Below are 20,293 nucleotides of genomic sequence, written 5' to 3'. Positions count from 1 at the left end.
AGTGGAACATCCACGTTTTTAGGTCCTTGCAAAAAGCGGACAGGGTGGGTGCCAGTCTAATCTCCCTAAGGAGAGAATTCAAGAGCCAGGGGGCAACCACCGAGAAGGCCCTTTCCCTCGTCCCTACCAATTGTGCTTGAGATCGAGATGGAAGCGAGAGAAGAGCCTCCCAGAAGATCTCAAGACTTGCGCTGGTTTGTAGGGGAAGATGTGATGCAAAGATAGGGCTTTGTAGGTGATAACCTGCACCTTGAGTTGGGACCAGAAACTTATCAGCAGCTAGTGGAGCTGTTTAAATAGGGGAGTTGACCACTCTCTGTAACTTGCTCCAGTTAGTAATCTGTCTGCCGACCTTTGCACCAAATGTAATTTCTGGGCCGTCTTCAAAGGGAGCCCCACATAGAGTGCATTACAGTAATCTAATCTGGAGGTAACTGGGGCATGGACCACTATGGCCAAATCAGACTTCATGAGGTACAGGCACAGCTGGCGCACAAGCTTTAATTGTGCAAAGGCCCTCCTAGCCACTGCCGACACCTGAGCATCAAGCACCAATGGTGAATCCAGGAGGACTCCCATACTGCAGACTTGTGTTATCAGGGGGAGTGTAACCCTATCAAGCACAGGTTGCCACCCTATACTCTGATTGGCTACACAACTGACTTGGAGGACCGCTGTCTTGTCAGGATTAAGCTTCATCTTGTTAACCCTCATGCAGTCCATCACAGCGGCCAGGCACTGGTCCAGGGTTCAGGAGGCTTCCTTGGAATTAGATGGAAAGGATGGTCATCTCTGATCTCTCTCTTTCTCTCTAGGCACTGTTGTATATGGGGAGCCTATCACTGCCAGCCTTGGTACCGATGGTTCACATTACTGGAGTAAGAACTGGGCCAAAGCAGCTGCTTTTGTGACCTCTCCTCCCCTTAGTCCAGATCCCTCCACACCTGATTACCTCACCTCGCTCTTAGCATGGTAAGTCATCAAGGAAAAAAGTTCCCTTTCCATGAATGGTCACAGCAAAGGTACATAACAGGTAAAATAAGAAAAGCTTGAGATAGTTCCAAAAGGACATTTACATTTCTATGTTTGGACTGCAGCAACTGTGGATCAAGGTTTTTTCTCTCTGAAAGGGTGATGAACAGTCTTTAGACATAGTCACACAATGTGTGTGGGCATCATTTTCAGAAGGTTGAATCTTGTATTGCCGAGCCTACTTTAGATGGAAATAACAAGTGAGAGATCATTCAGACTGCAGAATTATAACAGTTGGAAACTACTTTAACTTCCATGGCTCCATCCTTTAGAATCCTTCAATTTGTAGCCTGTTGTGTGGCTCCAGAGTTCTCTGATAGAGAAGGATAAATACTTCACAAAACTACATATTCCAGAATCCCATAGCGTTGATCCATGGCTGTTAATGTGGTGTCAAACTCTTAAGATTTAGTGTCTTGTATGGAATGTGTGCCGGCCACTCCAAATCTGCTCGAAAAGTAGGCCTCAACAGCAAAAGCATGCTCCTCACTGTTCCAACACATGATGGCGACTGAACTGTGTCAGGACAAAACTTTATACTCCCGCCTCTCGAACGAGACCACTAGTGCTCCGCTATGTCTTCAACCGACTGAATGGTGCGGATTTTAAAAAAGGAAGTTATGCTGCCTCACCCTGTTCTGTTATTTTGACTTCCTGTTTTATAAATATTTGATACAATGGAAACATGTAGCATCTAGAACAGAGTTTCTCAAACTATTCTCCTCCATATATTTTGGATTTCAGCTCCCACAATTCCTAACACCTGGCAAACTGGCTGGGATTTCTGGGAGCTGGAGTCCAAGACATCTGGAAGAGCACAATTTGAGAAACACTGATCTAGAGTAAGGCAAAGATGAGGCTGTGTTCCTGAAGAGCTTTTATTGGCCCTTTCTACACTGCCACATAAAATCCAGATTATCTGCTTTGAACTAGATTATATGGCAGTGTAGACTCATATAATCCTGTTCAAAGCAAATAATGTAGATTAACTGCTTTGATAGTCTGGATTATATGGCAGTGTAGAAGGGGCCATTTTAAACCAGTCTTGTAGGGATTAGAACTATGAGGGATGGTCTTAAATCTATTAACACAAAACAGTGCTTGTAAGGCTTGTATATTCAAAAGGAGAATAAATATCGATTTCTTAAGCCCTGAATCCACTAAATCAGATTTGTAAATGGCTATATGATGAATAATAATGTTTTAAATTTATTTTAATCTAATGTTTTATCTTTTGCATAATGTTGTTTGAAATGTGTTTTTGTATATTGTTGGCATCAAACTGCTGCCGTTGTAAGCCGCCCTGAGTTCCCCTCGGAGGTTGAGAAGGACGGGGTAGAAATGTTGGAAATAAATAAATAAATTGTAGTCCTAGTGTCTTTTTAAAAATGGAGCAATTATAAAGCCATTTGTAGTGTTGCTAGGGGACAGAATCACAGGCTATGTTGATCTTTGGATAGCGATCAGTGGCAGTCCCTGCTCCAGTTGTTTTGAGATGTTAAGCTGCAGTGACATTCAGCTTGCCATCTTCAATTTTGGACTCAACATAGTTATAAATGTGACAGTGTCAAAACCGATGATGAATACACACTTGGCAGTCTGTTTCCTGTACTTTTCTAGTCCTTGTTGGGTGTTGTCTTCCAGTTGTCTAGATCAGGAATGCCTTGGCTGATTCTGCCAGATTTGACCTTTCCAGACTCTCTGGACTACCTTTTGTTTCTATGCAAAAGTTTTTTAAAAAGATGACTTTCTTCTGTAAGTCTCCAAGTGAGGTTAGCCATCTTGTTAACAGATGTAAAAGCCTCCTTCTGACAGCAAAAAATAATCAGAATAAGAAGAGGACTTCCAACCACTTCTGTTGGGGAGCTTCTGCAGCTCCTAGAGAAGGTTCTGGTGCAGAAAATAAGCCCCTGGACCAGTCATGCTAGCCCACTCTGGGTCTAGAGGGCACCGTGGACATATACTCCTATTCTAACTTTTCTGTATAGACAGGGAAGTGTTTGATGGAGGTCTGAGTTCTGTATTTACTGTATGTATCAGTCAAGTTAGGAACTCTTGCTTATCAGAGTTCTTAATCCTGTGGAAATTCTGCAACCAGGTTGTTGTAGGCAACTTTCTGCGAAGAGGACACTTTCAAAATACATAATTATAGCACTGTTGTCCCATTTTCACTGCCATTGGCATCATCCTATGGAATTCTGGGATTAATACAAGGGTTAAATGAAAAATAATGCCTCCACCTTGGTAACTTCTCAATAGATGGCAGTACTGGTATGTGGCAGGTACTGGCTTGTTCAGCAGACTCTCCTTGTTCAATACTAAGGCTTCCTGCCAAGTTGGAACTATAGAGGAGAGTCTACTGAACAAGCCAGTACCAGCCTCATACCAGTACTGCCATTTGTTGAGGAGTTACGAAGGTGGAGGCATTACTTTTCATTCAACCCTTGTAGTTCTCAAATTACATACCCAGGATTCCATAAAATGCAGCTATCGTAGTTAAAGTAGAATTATATTGCTTTAATTGCATAATGTGAAAAGGCCCTATTCCTTTCCCATCAACACTTGTGTAGAAAAACGTGGCTGGATTATATGCCCATGAACTTCCTTTATGTATTTAGGAAAATAAAAAATTAATAGGTGTCCTCCTGTCTGTTGTAACCCTTTTTAAAAAAAAATTGAATATTTATTATTTGTTGTTCTTCCTATGTACATTCAAGTCAACCATGACTTATGGCTACCTATCACATGTTCCTTGAGGCACTTGATACACCGGTTTGTCATTGCATTCTTCTTATAGGCTGGATAAGTGTGACTTGCCTGAGATCACCTAATAGGTTTATATGACTGAGTGAGGATCCAGTCCTGGTCATACTGTCTCTTTGATTGATTGTATCAGTGAGAAATCAAATTGAAACAAATGTCAGAATTAAGATAAAGATAACAAAGGAAGGCAGCATATGTAAACAAAGATCCTTTCTGGTTTTAACATATAGTTTGTGATTTGTCTTATTTAGTGGAGACCTTCAGGTGGTTGGCAGTGCCCACTGTACCTTCACCACTGCACAGAAAGCTGTTGGGAAGGATAACTTCACCCTGATTCCAGAAGGAACGAATGGCATTGAGGAACGAATGTCCATCATTTGGGAAAAATGTGTGGTAAGTACTGCAGAAGAAAATGTGTTACCAAATGCATAAGGGAAGAACTTAAGGCCTTAGCAGGATTCATCACCTCATAGTTGACAGTGGCTAAACTAGTCCTTTTTGAAAGTCCTCCTTTGATAGATCCCACTTTGCGTACTGGTTTGTGTGACCTGGAGAGCTGCTACAGAGTCCCAAAGTATTCTAGACATATCTAGGGCATATTCAGGGGTGCACACACTCTGTCACCCATGACACGACAATGAACTTTGCAATGGATTGTTGTTTTTGATGTATACTTTATATACTGCTATTGTTGTTGTATTGTATTTCTTTATATTGTTTTTGTTATTGTTTTGTTGATATGCATTTCAATGTGTTATTTTTTAACTGTTCTGTTGGGCCTGGTGCCATGTAAGCTGCCCTGAGTCCCTTAAAAATAAAGTAGTTATTATTATTATTATTATTATTATTATTATTATTATTCATGTGTAACCCCTGAAACAGATTGCCATTGTGAGGTGAGATGAAAGTACAAGCCTAAATATATCCTTCCTTCCCCTTCTTCATATCTAGGCAACAGGGAAGATGGATGAAAATGAATTTGTCGCAGTGACCAGTACAAATGCAGCAAAGATTTTCAACTTTTACCCCAGGAAAGGGCGGGTTGCTGTTGGTTCAGATGCTGATTTGATTATTTGGAATCCTAAAGCTACAAAGATTATCTCTGGAAAAACTCACAACATGGTAAAGAAAAAAAGAAATTTAAGATTTTTATTTCATTCACCCATTTAGAAGTTTCATAATTGTACAGGGATTGTACAGTGAGGACCCTCCATAGATACCAAAATCCAGGGATAGTCAAGTACTATTATAGACAGTTGCATAGTAAAATGGCATCCTTTCATAAATGGCAAAGAGCAAGGTTTGCTTTGGGATAATTTTCCCCAAATATTTTCTAGCCATGGTTGATTACACCCACTGATGCTGAATTTGTAGATAAGGATGACCAATTGTAGACATATTTTCTGTTTTGATAAGGTTAAACCTGCTAGTTTTTCCAGTAGTTTCTGATACAGTGACTTTAACAGTGTCTTGACCTTCTGGCATCAATGGGTGGGTGGGTGGATGGATTGACGTAGGGGTCGGTAGGTAGTCTACATTTTCTGCAGTTCAAGCTGTTGGTTGTTGTAGGTTTTTCGGGCTGTATGGCCATGTTCTAGAAGCATTTTCTCCTGATGTTTCGCCTGCATCTGTGGGAAGCATCCTCAGAGGTTGTGAGGTTTGTTGGAAACTTGGAAAATGGGTTTATATATCAAGCAGTTGGTGTTGGGTGGAGTTAAATTGGCAGCCTTTGATAGATCCATAGTTGACGTATTGAAGTTCTACTGAGTTCATTGGTGCTCACTATGTACATCCTATGTGCATTTACTTGCAATGAAGTTGGAGTGAATTCAGTTGGATTTTCAAGAACACAGACTTTACAGTGCAATCGAGTACATGAAACTTACTTAATTCAGGAATAAGTGTGCAAAGGTCTTGGGGCTTGTTCTCTTTGCCTGCCTTGTCAGAAGCAAGTCCCACTGTTTTCAGTTGAGAGTTGAATCATATGTGAGTTCATACTTGTTATGTGCCTTAAGTCATTAATTGAGGAAAATGGTTATTGAATGTATTTATCTTTTTGTTTGTCTCATGTCCCTTACAATGTGGAGGGCTTTTTGCCTTTCTAAAGTAGTGTTTCCCAAACTCTGGTCTTTGGACTTCAACTCCCAGAATTTCTGGTCATTGACCAAGGCAGCTGAGGCTTCTGAAAGTTGAAGTCCAAACATTAGAAGGCCTAGAGTTTGGGAATCATTAGTGTAAAGCTATATATGTATGCATGTGTTATATACTATTTTATTAGATAAGTATTTTACATATGGAATGGTAAGGTGGGACATAGGATGCTCCCGTTCATATTGTTAGTCCATCTAGCTCAGCTGGCAATTCTCCAGGATTTCAGAGGAGGCTTTTTCTCATTCCATCTTGAGGAAAAATCTTCTGCAGCAAAGCAAACTTAACAGCCTGCCTCCATTCCTCCTCCCTGGAGCATCAGTCTCTGATGTATGCACTGGCCAGATTCCAGATCTGCTCCACATCTGAGATAGAGTCATAGAAGACAACTTCGGGCATTGTAGGATGGGCAGTCTATTCATTATTCATTTTTAACACCTCTTTTTCTGTAGGGAGATTTAGATAAATTCCAGTTCTGATGGACAGTGACTGAAAATGAATCTGGCATTCTGGTGATCCTGGCATGCCCAGGATAGAGGAGGATGCAAAACTCTTTGAATAACAGAGAAATTGCAAGACAGAAAATCTTTCGCTCAGGGGCCTTTTCAGTTCATTGGAATGATAACATCCACTCCACGAAATGGGGAGTTTCTTTCTCTCAGGGCTCATCTGCCTTTCAAAGCTTTCTGATACGACTTTCAAAGATTAACATTGCCTAAATGGGATTATATGTATAGCCTAGTTGATGCCTATAATCACTGGGTTGCAGTGAAGAATTTGAAATGATGAGAGATATTTTATACATTTCCCAGGCCCAATGCATCAGGCTAAATCCAATTGTCACCCTAGTTAGAGTAGATTCAATGCAATGAATACACTTAAGATGCCATGTTATCTAGTCCCATTGATTTCAGGTCTACTGTCCACTATAATTGGGACTAAATTTGGTCCAAGTTACAGTGGACAGGCATGAAATCATAGTGACTATGGAGCCCCTGGTGGCACAATGGGTTAAACCAGTGATTCCCAAAGTGGGCGTTACCGCCCCCTGGTGGGCGCTGCAGCAATCGGGGGGGGGGGGGCAGTAATGGCCACTAGTGCATTTGGGGGCGATGAAAAACTGTAAGGGGGCAGTAAAAGCATAAAAGAAAGAAGAGAAGATTTAGAAAAATAGATTTCTAGGGTTAGGCCAAATAAGTTTGGGAACCACTGGGCTAAACCTTTGTGGTGGCAGGACTGAAGACTGACAGGTCGCAGGTTCGTATCTTGGGAAAGTGTGAATGAGCTCCCTCTATCAGCTCCAGCTCCCCATTGTGGGGACAAGGATGATAAAACATCAAAACATCCTTGCAGGTGGCCAATTTTCTCACACCAGAAGCAACTTGCAGTTTCTCAAAAAAAATAGTGATCATGTCAGCTTCATACCCTCACCAAGCAGCGTGTACAATCCCATTTTGTACATTTTGAAGTTATACACTTTTCTTAACATCACCTGAGAAGATTATGTACATCAGTGGTTCTCAATCTGTGGGTCCCCAGGTGTTTTGTCCTACAACTCCCAGAAATCCCAGCCACTTTACCAGCTATTAGGATTTCTGGGAGTTGAAGGCCAAAACATCTGGGGACTCACAGACTGAGAACCAGTGATGGACATTGACATTGTGACATTGTGTTCCCATTTATCTCTGTCGTCATCTGAATCTATGCAAATATCAGTGTTTCTGTACATTCACAATTTATCTCCCATTGACAACACCAAAATGCCACCTTTTGATACTATGCTTGAGACTGAGTTTCTTTTTCTTGGTTTTCTTAGAATGTGGAGTACAACATATTTGAAGGAATAGAATGCCGTGGTGTCCCTACTGTGGTTATAAGCCAAGGAAAGGTTGTGTTGGAAGATGGCAACCTCTTTGTCACCCAGGGCGTTGGCCGCTTCGTTCCTCGAAAGACGTTCCCTGATTTCGTTTACAAAAGAATAAAAGCAAGAAACAGGGTGAGAACTTTTTCTAATATGAAGCCAATTGCATTTCTGACTGAATATTCCCTTGCATGCAGATACTTACTTAATTCATTAATGGGGTTAATCAAAGCACTGACCGGAACAATTAGGACCATAGGGTTTTCTAGAACTGAAGTATTCAGAAGATTTTAGCCCAAATTTTAGTCCAATTGGATAGACTGCATTAATGGAACTAGATTCAGTGTGACTAACAGCTTGGTTTAGGCCTTTTTAAATCTCACTACCTGTTTCTGAAGATATGGAAAATAAGCAAGGCCTCCATGAATCTTTCAGATCCAATTTTTCAATACCAACCTTGCAAAATGTGTAAGCTTGCATACTACCTTTTCTGTTGCCATTCTTTACATTTCAAAGAAAATAGTGAATTGGATCCAGATACAAATGTAATGTTTTTGCTTTGAAGTGAACACAAGATTCTTGTAGAAGAAAGAAGAATCAAAGGGAGAATAAAAGCAATGTTCTTCCATTTTAGGACAGTGCTTCACCAAACTACAAATCCCAGGTTTCCAAAGCATTGAGACATGGCAATTAACGTGTTGTCTAAGTGTATTGATTCTTCGGTGTGGAAGCAATTTTAGTCTCAACTAGATTAGATCAATTAATTCAGTAGAACTTAAAATGCTGCTTTAATGTTTTTATTGTTGCTTTTGTCACAGGATGTGCATTTGTAAGATCTTTGGCTTAAACTGTGCAATATCTTACCAATGGTCATGCCGAGGATGGCTTCCAGGAGCCATTCCAAAACATCTAAAGATTCAGATTTTTCATTTCTTCTTTATTAACATACAGCATGCATAACAAACTTTCTTCTTTCCTACTCAGAAGACAAGACATGATGATGATCATAAAGTGAATCAAGGATTCTTAGTGGAGGAGTTTTGCTCCCTCTGGTGGTCCTGATTTTGAGCAGGAAAATCAGGACCACCAGAGGTCTCTTTCCATTTGCAAAGGGTGAAAAGACCCCATTAAAATTAAAGGTTTTCTTCCATGTAACAATGCAGATACATAGCAAGAGTCAAAGAATTAAATTGTTCTTGTCTTTAAGGACCAAATCCAGATGATTTCCTCAACACTAAGTTTTGAGAACCAAAACTAAGGAACTAGTGTAGCTGTATATTAAAAGTAATCTTTGGTTTAATCCCCTAAAACATGCCTACATAATGTGTAGCCCTCTAGATCAGTGGTTCTCAACCTGTGGGTCCCCAGATGTTTTGGCCTTCAACTTCCAGAAATCCTAACAGCTTGTAAACTGGCTGGGATTTCTGAGAGTTGTAGGCCAAAACACCTGGGGACTCACAGGTTGAGAACCACTGCTCTAGATGTTTGAGATTTCAACTTCCAGGAGCCCTAGTCAGCTTGTTCAGTCATCAGGACCTCTGGGAGCTGAAGCCCAAAACACGTGAAAAGGGAAAGGTTGTGCAGGCCTGCCCTAGAAGATCCCAGAGTTTAGAAATCTAGGTCAAAATTGACACAGCTGTCCAGGAACATGACCAGAGGCTGGACATGTCAAAAAAAGTTCAGTCAAGCTTTATTTAGAGCTAAGGGCTCATCTACTGCCCTAGATCTGTACAGACAGATCTAGGATAATCGGCATACCCCAAGTAGTAGTTAGCATCCATTAACAAAATTTTCTTATGAAACAATTAAATGAGAAATGTTATGCTCACAAAGCTTCTACACTGCCATATAATCCAGATTATCAAAGCAGATATTCCACATTATCTGCTTTGAACTGAATTATGCGAGTCTACACTGCCATATAATCCAGTTCAAGGCCAATAATCTGGATTTTATGTGGCAGTGTAGAAGGGGCCTGGATTACATTAAACTGAGCTATCCTAGTGTCATCCTTTCCCCTTCTTTCAGGAATCTGAACTAGCAATTTCCAACCAACTCTCCTGCAGGTGTGTTGGATTATTATTCTTTTGAACTTAGCAATCAGGAACGCAGCCCACAGCGTTCAGTTGTAACCCTCACCTGCTCTTTTCACTATTGTGTGCACAGAATGCTTTTGTGGGCTGCATAATGTCCACCCTGCTGCAGATATTATTTCCTTGTGGTTGCATTAAATGCTGAAGGAGTCACCATCATTCAGTGCACAAAAAGCTTTCATCTGAATATATCCTTCTAGCTTCAGGTGCATCTATATTATTATTTTCTGCTTCTATTTCTGCAGTTTCAGAGGAGTGTAGTTGAGAGGAGAGGATGACTTTTTTTTAACCCTGTCTGTTTCCAGCTGAGATGTTTCAGATCCTGTGGGCTATTTGCTACCAATCAAACTGTATTAATGTTATGCTGGAAGAAAAACACACATAATGTCATTTTTAATCATCTTGAGAATGAAGTTCCTAAAACATGCATCCTCATTTATGCTGAGCTGGAAGTTCATAGACTCCCTGTCTACTTGGGACTCCAAACTAGATGATTCCTGATTGCTTGTGATGGTAATTAGTTTGGGCAATTCTGTTTGATACTCTGGGCTTTCAGTCTGGTTGTTTTCATTGCCCTTCTTGCTCGCTTGTCAAATAAGAACACAACATAAAAAGAACACAAGAAGAGCCCAGCTGGATCAGACAAAGGCCAAGCTAGTCCATTGTATCCTCTTTCCCAGAGTGTCCAACAAGAACCCCCCAGGCAAGTCACAAGGGCAACAACTGTCTCCTACAGTAGTTACTCAGTGAACAGTATTTAGAATTTTACTATCTCTGATCCTGGAGACTGTATGTAACTGTCATGACTCAGCCTTATCCTTACTAAATTTATCATTAATGCGAAGTTGGTGACCCTAATGCCATGTTATGAAATACCACTGACTGTGCTGGCTAGAGTAGATCGATATTGCAGTCTCAATATCTTGAGGAATGCATGCCATTCATTCTGCTGTGGTTTGTTATTAATGTGTCTTCAGCTTGACTCTGATTACTATGATATGGTGACAGGGTTTTCTTGACAAGCTTTATCCAGAGGTGGTTTGCTATTGTCTTCCTCTACAGCTCATAGAGTTGTGACTCCTCCAAGCTCACTCTGTAAGTTTCCATAGTTGAGAAGGAATTCAAATCCTGGTGTTCCAGAGCCCTAAACCAGCATTGAACCATTCAATTCCCTAGTTTCATTATGCATCACCATAGCAGTCAGAGACTTCTGTGTTTTGTTATTATGTGCCTTCAGTTTGATTCTGATTACTATGATATGGTGACAGGGTTTTCTTGACAAGTTTTATCCAGAGGTAGTCTGCCATTGTCTTTCTCTACAGCTCATAGAGTTGTGACTTCTCCAAGGTCACTCTGTAAGTTTCCATGGCTGAGAAGGAATTCAAACCCTGGTGTTCCAGAGACCTAAACCAACATTCAACCATTCCATCCCCCAGTTTAATTATGTATCACTATAACTGTGAGATACTACTATGTACATTTGTGGCAGTTTTGGGATATATAATTAGCAGTTAATCAAAACATAGTTTTTTTTGTTATTTATTTATTTAGGTGATCATAGAGTCATTGTGGAAAACCTAGACATTGCTATAAATACTGTATTCATCAAATCTGAATATTCAAATGAGTATTCAAACCTTTTTTGTGATTCAATTACTGTGGTCTTATATTGTTTGGTGTGTTTATTTATATTGTTTGGTGTGTTTATTTTTTATTTTCATTACATTTTATGTTGTATATTTGTATATTTGCTCGGCTGTACTGTTGGGCTTGGCCTCATGTAAGCCGCCCCGAGTCCCCTTGGGGAGATGGTGGAGGGGTATAAAGAAGTATTATTATTATTATTGCAATAATTTAGTACCGTGAAAGGGCCTCAAGAGTGGATTCACCATCCACATTTGGCAGGGGTCAAATTCATCATCTGTTCCTCTTATGGAAAGAACTACCTTCTGTCAAAAGGATAAGGAAAAAGTTACATTGAAAACATTTTGGTTACAGTTCTGGACTACTTGCTCATGAGCATGTCCCAGAGTGGCCTGTTAACCATTCCACTCCGTTATAGCTCTTCCTCTTCTTTTGTAGCTGGCCGAAATTCATGGTGTTCCTCGTGGGCTTTATGATGGACCCGTGCATGATGTCATCGTAACTGCAAAAACTGTGGCACCAACTCCTACCTCAAGAATAGCCACCTGCTCAGGCAAAATACAGATTCCTTCAGTCCGTAACCTGCATCAGTCAGGTTTCAGCTTGTCCGGTAAGTTGATTTTAGGGGTAAAATAAATAGCAGTGTGAAGTTTATAAAGAGAATACAGGAAGTTGTAACAGTGGAACCCATATTTGTGGTTTCACTTAACCAAACCCAAGGAAAAAATAGTCTCTAGAAATTTAATAGTTCCTCTAGGTAGTTTTATGATATACAGTCAGTCCCAGAGTTACAAACATCTGAGTTAGATATGCCTCACAGTTAAGAATGAGACACAACAGGAAATGAGAGAAATCTACCCCTCGTAAGGGAAATTCACTCCTGAAAGAGCTATTATGGGGGAAAGTGTCTCCACTGAAGCTTTAGCACCAATCCTTGATTCCATAACAAGCCAATTTTTTCAAAATCCAATTATCACAGGGATGGAAAGTGAGGTGAAATCTTCTGAACAGGGGCACAGAGAGCAAAACAAATACCACAGGGGTGTTAACCTTTCCCTATGCTTTCCAAAGCTTAGATAGATAGATCGATAGATAAGTAGGTAGATAGGCAGGTAGGTAGGCTGGAGTTACACTTAAAAATGTACTTGTTCCAACAAATAAGAACAAACCCACAGCATTTATTTAATTTGATTTATATGAGTCTATTTTTACCCCGCTTTTCTCCCACACCAGGGCGAGACTCAAAGCAGCTAACAATACAATAAGAACATACAGAGTAAAAATTTAAAAAGATTAAAACCCAATAAATTCCTTATAGCAACCTGATTATCTCAAACTATCAGCAATAAAACCCTATTTAAAAATATAAACCCATCTTGTTCGTAACATTTACTACCATACCTTTCTAGAAATCTAAATCCTCCAAGGTAACTCTGTAGTATCCCAGGAGCTGAAGCTCTATTACTTAATGGTATTCAGTTGCATTCACCATTTCAGGTAACCCCAGTCTGGCAGGGAACCTTTTCCCCATGGATGTTGGTGTCTCATTGCATAGGCTACTTAAGTAAGAGCCTATCTTGGAAAAGTTAGTTTTGGGGACTACAAAATCTAAAAGCCTAGAAATCCTCAGTCCCCAATACAGACTTTTGGAATCAAATCCAAGAGTCTCATTTTCCAAGTATAGAATCATAGAGTTGGAAGAAACCTCATGGGCCCTCCAGTCCAACCTCCTGCCAAGAAGCAGGAAAATCACATTCGAAGCACCCCCTGACAGATGACCATCCAGCCCCTGCTTAAAAGCCTCCAAAGAAGGAGCCTCCACTGCACTCGGGGGCAGAGAGTTCCACTGCTGAACAGCTCTCACAGTCAGGAAGTTCTCCCTAATCTTCAGGTGGAATCTCCTTTCCTGTAGTTTGAAACCATTGTTCCACCTCCTAGTCTCCAGCACAGCAGAAAACAAGCTTGCTCCCTCCTCTCTATGATTTCCCCTCACATATTTATACTTGGACATCATATCTCCTCTCAGCCTTCTCCTTTTCAGGCTAAATATGCCCAGCTCTTTAAGCCACTCCTCATAGGGTTTGTTCTCGAGACCCTTGACCCTTATTCTCCAGACCGCAGATTTTGTTAAGGTAATGGCTCAAAGGTAAATGACACTCATCTTACTACATCTGGTATGGAGCCTGAAATCCTTAAATTTCATTCAGGATTTACACAATTGTCCTCCTCACTGGTGTTAACTTGAGTCTGTTAATACCAGTGAGCTGAAAAGGAAATATGAATTAATTCTAGACTTCGTATAACTATATTATATACAGTTAATGTAACATGGTTATTTAATACTTTTTAAAGCTATTTTCTGAAAGAAAGAAAGAAAGAAAGAAAGAAAGAAAGAAAGAAAATGTAATGCTTCTAGGATAGTGGTGGGCAATGTGTGGGTCCTGAGCTGCATGCAGCACACCAGGATTTTATCTATAACCCCTTCTCTTCCTCAGGAATAGAAATACTCTCTCGCGCACACACTCCAACAGCTTCTAGGGGACATGAGGATATTTTTACTCTGTTTTTGACCTCCACCTTTGGGCCACTGTAGACTCAGAACTCTTGGAATGGCTAATACGTTCCCCTAACCTTCCACAGTTGCCACCTTACTTGAATAAATGCTTTTGTCTGACAATGTGGTGCTATCCTAAAAACTTTTTGCTGTGATTATTTAGAATAACATGATACTTACCCTCTATTCAAGCACAAAACCCTAGATGTGTTTAATCTTCTTTTAGTCTTAGCTATTAAGAGCTGTCCAAAAATATCTTTGGGCCAAGTCCAGCCAGCTAAGTACTTTCCGATCTCATTAATTGCAATGTGGGAGGTTAAGCACCAACTTCCACCTGCCCTAAAAAGTCCTTTAACTTTCTCAGTTTTTCATATTCTGATGAAACTGTTTGATTTCAGCCACCCAAAAACTTGCATAAAGGTTTGTCCTACAGTTGTACAGGTGGAATCATATACTTTACAGATTCTCAGCTATCAATACGTATAATCCTCTAACGAAGTAAACAATATCTGGTTCAATTGACATTTCTACTGAGAGTAGCTTGCAACCTTAGATAAACTTACTGCTAATTGAATTTTCTGTGGCCGTAATCCTGTATGGGGATTTTGGAATTTGCCCTGATTCCCACAGTCCCCAATTACCAGGAAGCAGCTGCTGTGATCTATGGTGGTCTGTTTCCCCTCTGCTTGGAAAACATCTGGCTGCTGTTTCCAGCCCCTCTGATGAAAAACCTCCAATGTAACGTGGGGTTACAATTGCTGGAAGAAACATTAACAACCTTAGATATGCAGATGATACCACTTTGATGGCCGAAAGCAAGGAGGAACCGAGGAGCCTTCTAATCAAGGTGAAAGAAGAAAGTGCAAAAGCTGGGTTGCAGTTAAACATTTAAAAAAACCAAGATTATGGCAACAAGACCGATTGATAAATGGCAAATAGAGGGAGAAAACGTGGAGGCCATGACAGAGTTTGTATTTCTAGGTGCAAAGATTACTGCCGATGCAGACTGCAGCCAGGAAATCAGAAGACATTTACTTTTTGGGAGGAGAGCAATGACCAATCTCGATAAAATAGTGAAGAGTAGAGACATCACACTGGCAACCAAGATCCGCATAGTTAAAGCAATGGTATTCCCCGTAGTAACATACGGATCTCAGAGCTGGACCATAAGCTGGGCGAAGGAAGATAGATGCTTTTGAACTGTGGTGTTGAAAGAAAGTTGTTCTGAGAGTGCCTTGGACCACGAGAAGATCCAACCGGTCCATACTTCAGGAAATAAAGCCCGACTGCTCATTGGAGGTAAGGATATTAGAGGCAAAGATGAAGTATTTTGACCACATCATGAGAAGACAGGAAAGCTTAGTGAAGACAGTTATGCTGAGAAAAATGGAAGGAAAAAGGAAGAGGGGCCGACTAAAGGCAAGATGGATGGATGGTATCCTTGAAGTGACTGGCTTGACCTTGAAGGAGCTGGAGGTGGTGATGACCAACAGGGAGCTCTAGCGCGGGCTGGTCCAGGAAGTCACGAAGAGTCCTAAACAACTGAACAAATAAACAACAAAAAACATGTAAAAACTGGACCCCTATTGCAATACCTATTAGTCCTGGAGATAATTAGTGCAGATTGTATTATTGAAGGCTTTCATGGCCGGAATCACTGGGCTGTTGTAGGCTATATGGCCATGTTCTAGAGGCATTCTCTCCTGACGTTTTACCTGCATCTGTGGCAAGCATCCTCAAAGGTAGTGAGGTAACCCTTTGTGCCACTGGAGGCTATGAAGTTTGTGTAGTTCTCACATAGTTGCAATAGTGAGATGGTGTGTTAATCATTGTGTTTCCCGATGTGTTTATTTGCAGACATTCACTTACATATCTCTTCTTCTAGGATCTCAGACAGACGACCACATTGCAAGACGTACTGCGCAGAAGATTATTGCTCCCCCAGGTGGACGCTCCAATATCACATCTCTGTCTTAATAATTTACGATTTGATTACGATTTGATTATGGCCACACTCAGCTACATATAAACCTTTTTTTAAAGTCCTGTAGCTTAAATCTCTTTCTGACTTAGATGGGACTTTAAAAATACTTACTGTTGATCAATTTGTGGCCTTGATTTTCATTGAGGCAGATGGATTATGGAGTAATTCCCTTTAAATTGTCAATAATTCTTAGACGCCTCTGCCTTTTCTGCACTCCCCAAGTACCTGTTGCTTTATAAACTAAAATGACCAAGTGTTTATAAAGTGAAATTGCCAAGAACACTACATTTGATATTTTATACTGCCAGTTCAAAGGACTTGGTTGGGAGTGTGCCCCACAGGAATATGAACATGATTTTACTTCTTACTCAGGATATAAATTTCCCCGCCTCTTGTTCTCTAGGTAAAAACGAATACACTTATTCCCCATGTACAGTTCTCATCAAGTATTATAAATATATCTCCAGAGTTGCAGGATATCTTCAGAGACATGCATGTAAACATGTACACTTCTAGTGAAGTACTTTTGAATCGTGTTCAGCTGAACTGTTAGCTGTGTCTTAAATTACAACTAAGACATATCTCTTAAGTATTTTGGTCTATCAGTGATCCATGCTGTTTCTGTAATATTGAATTTTGCTAGGAATGACCTTTGTACTGTTTTAACACAAAAAAACTTGTTCTTTGTTTGTTTTTATTGAGAAAACTTACTTAGATAACACTGACTATTCAGCTTCCATGCTACCATGCAGATACAATGTGATTTTTTTTCCTTAACTGCAGTTAGCTATTATGTCAAAATGCTTAAACCTTGCTTAAGGATAGCCTGGGAGATTGGAAGATGAAAGCATGATTTGAAGTAGGTTTTCAAACCATGGTTTGAATAAGCCATGATTAAGTAATACTTCAGCACCAAATAAACTGTGATTAAACCCCTCTAGCTCCTCTGCTTGAAAGATGACAAGCAAAGCCACTGCTGATTTTCACTCTTAACCAGGAATAAGACAAAATAATAATAATGGCTGGTGCTAACCATGGTTAGGTGCTATGTCTACACTTGCCTTGTAGGCTTCAAACACACTGCCAAGATCATCCTAATAATTTAGCTCCTTCATCCAGTAGATTGCTGTAAAGGAATCACTTAAAATTTATACTTCCAGTTTACTAGTAACTTACATTGGGGGAAGAAAGTATTTAGTCAGATACCAATTGTACAAGTTCTCCCACTTAAAAAGATGAGAGAGGCCTATAATTGACATCATAGGTAGACCTCAACTATGAGAGACAACATGAGAAAACACATCCAGAAAATGTTTAACGAATTTATTGGTAAATTATGGTGGAAAATAAGTATTTGGTCCATAACAAAAGTTCATCTCAGTACTTTGTTATATGTCCTTTATTGGCAATGACAGAGGTCAAACATTTTCTGTAAGTCCTCACAAGGTTGGCACACGCTGTTGTTGGTCTGTTGGCGCATTCCTCCATACAGATCTATCTCCTCAAGAGCAGTGATGTTTTGGGGCTGTCACTGGGCAACACGGACTTTCAACTCCCTCCAAAGGTTTTCTATGGGGTTGAGATCTGGAGACTGGCTAGGCCACTCCAGGACCTTGAAATGCTTCTTACAAAGTCACTCCGTGGCTCTGGTGGTGTGCTTGGGATCATTGTCAGCCATGTTTCATTTTCAGTGCCCTTGCTGATGGAATTATTTATTTATTTGTTTGTTTTATTTGCTACATTTGTATACCGCCCCTCTCAGCCTGCAGGCGACTCTAGGTGGTTCACAAGGCAACAATTCAATGCCAACAACATCATAAAAACATTTAAAAGCATATCAATTAAGACCATAACAAATTAGTAAAAGCGAATGGAAGGAGGTTTGCACTCAAAATCTCACGATACATGGCCCCAATCATTCTTTCATGTATACAGATCAGTCGCCCTGGTTCCTTTGCAGAGAAACAGCCCCAAAGCATGATGTTGCCGCTCCCATGCTTCACAGTAGTTATGGTGTTGTTTGGATGCAACTCAGCATTCTTTCTCCTCCAAACAGCATGAGTTGTGTTTCTGCCAAACAGTTCTACTTCGGTTTCATCTGACCATATGACATTCTCCCAATACTCTTCTGGATCATCCAAATGTTCTCTAGCAAACTTCAGTCAGCCCCGGACATATACTGGCATAAGCAGGGGGACATGTCTGGCATTGCAGGATCTGAGTGCCTAGCGGCGTAGTGTGTTACTGATGGTAGCCTTTGTTACATTGGTCCCAGCTCTCTGCAGGTCATTCTCCTGTGCGGTTCTGGGATTTTTGCTCATTGTTGTGATCATTTTGACCCCATGGGGTGAGATCTTGCATGGAGCCCCAGATCGAGGGAGATTATCAGTGGTCTTGTATCTCTTCCATTTTCTGATTATTGCTCCCACAGTTAATTTCTTCACACCAAGCTGCTTGCCTATTGCAGATTCAGTCTTCCCAGTCTGGTGCAGGCAACAATTTTGTTTCCAGTGTCCTTCGACAGCTCTTTGGCCTTCACCAGAGTGGAGTTTGGAGTGTGACTGCTTGAGGTTGTGGACAGGTGTCTATTATACTGATTACAAGTTCAAATAGGTGCCATTACTACAGGTAATGAGTGGAGGACAGAGGAGCCTGTCTGTGAGACCCAGAAAACTTGCTTGTTTGTAGGTGACCAAATACTTATTTTCCACCATAACTTGCAAATAAATTCGATAAAAATCAGACAATGTGATTTTCTGGATGTGTTTTCTCATGTTGTCTCTCATAGTTGAGGTCTTTCTATGATGTCAGTTACAGGCCTCTCTCATCCTTTTAAGTGGGAGAACTAAATACTTTTTTCCCCCCACTGTATATATCAAGCCACAGGTAGCTTATGACAAACTTTGACTGATGTGCGCAAGATCTCACCAAGGGATCCTTGAACATATTTTAGAAACCATTGTCACTCAGTATCATTGTGACAGCATGGATATAAGAAATACAAGTGTGGTCTAAATGTTCATGGAATTAGATGTCATAGTGTCATTTTAGAGCTGGTATAAAATGCATTTAGACTTCATTTAAAAATCAAGCTGAATTTCTGGAACATGGACACAATTGTCGAAGTGCCAGTGAGGTTTTAGCTTTTTTTTTTGTTAGTCTTGGATTTTTAATAACACATTATTTATACAGGTTTTGTTCCCAAGTAATAGGAAGTAGGTGTATTTGGAGATCAGCTGAACACAGTGAACTTTTTATAAAACTTATAACAGGTTTATTATATTTAAAGCTATGTACAGCAAAGCTGATCTTATATATTCCTTATTATTCCATAAAACTGTGACTGTGACTTGTTACACAAAATGGTTTGATTTGCCATACACATTCAATAAAGTTTCCTGGAAATCAGCTAAATTACGGAGCAAGATGAATCATCTTAGACTCTTGTTTCCATCCTCTTACTTTTTGGTGTGTGTGTGTGTGTGTTAATGAACATGCTAACCTACAGCAGAGGGAAATGAAGTGGGAAGCCAAGCCATTTCATCCATCCCCACTATAGGCTCTTTGTTTTGGAGACTGCTTTTCCGCTTTTCTTTTTACACACCATTTGACTTTTGTGTTGTATCTCTTTATATTTGAAATGTTTAGGGAGATTTTTTAAAAATGACTGAATGGGAGTTGCTCTGGTAGCTTTGTGTTGCGGGGAGAGGGGGGTTACATCGGTGATAAAAATGCATTAACCTTAATAGGGAACATTTTTTCAGTTGTACTGAAATTAGGGTTAAGGCAATGATAACCAGCTATTTATGGGATGCACTAAGATCAATTTACAGCGTTCCCTCACTGTTTCGTAGTTCGCTTCATGCAGACTCGCTGTTTCACGAGTTTTCAAAAAAATGAATTTCAAATATAAGTAATGAGGGTACACTGTATATCCATTATCAAAGTGTGTTGTTTCTCCAGCATAGATGCTGCCACAGACTTGAAATGCAGAGTTACTCACAGACTAGAGTTACGGAGCAGAAAAAAGGCTCTTGCGCTGCCCTGGGGCAAGCCAGGAACCCCTTGTCAGTGCTTTCCAGAAGCCAGAAGCATTGCCCTGGCTGGCAAGGCAGCGGGCTGCAAGGGAGGCATGTGTGTGGCTGGCGAAGAGCCCATCTGGCGCCAGTAAGGGGTACGGAGGGCCACCAAAGCAGCTTCTTCCAGGGCTTCTT

The 20,293-nt window shown here is 40.5% G+C and overlaps 1 protein-coding gene across 2 annotated transcripts in view; it reads left to right on the top strand.

Annotated features, from left to right (window-relative positions):
* Nucleotides 1-19,504, top strand: part of DPYSL4 (dihydropyrimidinase like 4) — a 59,699-nt gene extending 40,195 nt beyond the window's left edge. For both annotated transcript variants that reach the window (XM_067465781.1, XM_067465782.1), the window contains exons 9-14: nt 816-972; nt 4,047-4,188; nt 4,747-4,917; nt 7,760-7,939; nt 11,980-12,151; nt 15,981-19,504. In XM_067465781.1, the coding sequence (XP_067321882.1) occupies nt 816-972; nt 4,047-4,188; nt 4,747-4,917; nt 7,760-7,939; nt 11,980-12,151; nt 15,981-16,072 (914 nt within the window). In that variant the 3' untranslated portion in view covers nt 16,073-19,504. The remainder of the gene's footprint in view (nt 1-815; nt 973-4,046; nt 4,189-4,746; nt 4,918-7,759; nt 7,940-11,979; nt 12,152-15,980) is intronic.
* Nucleotides 19,505-20,293: the final 789 nt, after the last annotated feature.

This window comes from Anolis sagrei, chromosome 3, assembly GCF_037176765.1.
Source record: "Anolis sagrei isolate rAnoSag1 chromosome 3, rAnoSag1.mat, whole genome shotgun sequence".
NCBI lineage: Eukaryota > Metazoa > Chordata > Lepidosauria > Squamata > Dactyloidae > Anolis > Anolis sagrei.
Note: the sequence above shows the minus strand (reverse complement) of the source record. Positions and strands in the feature narration are given on the sequence as shown.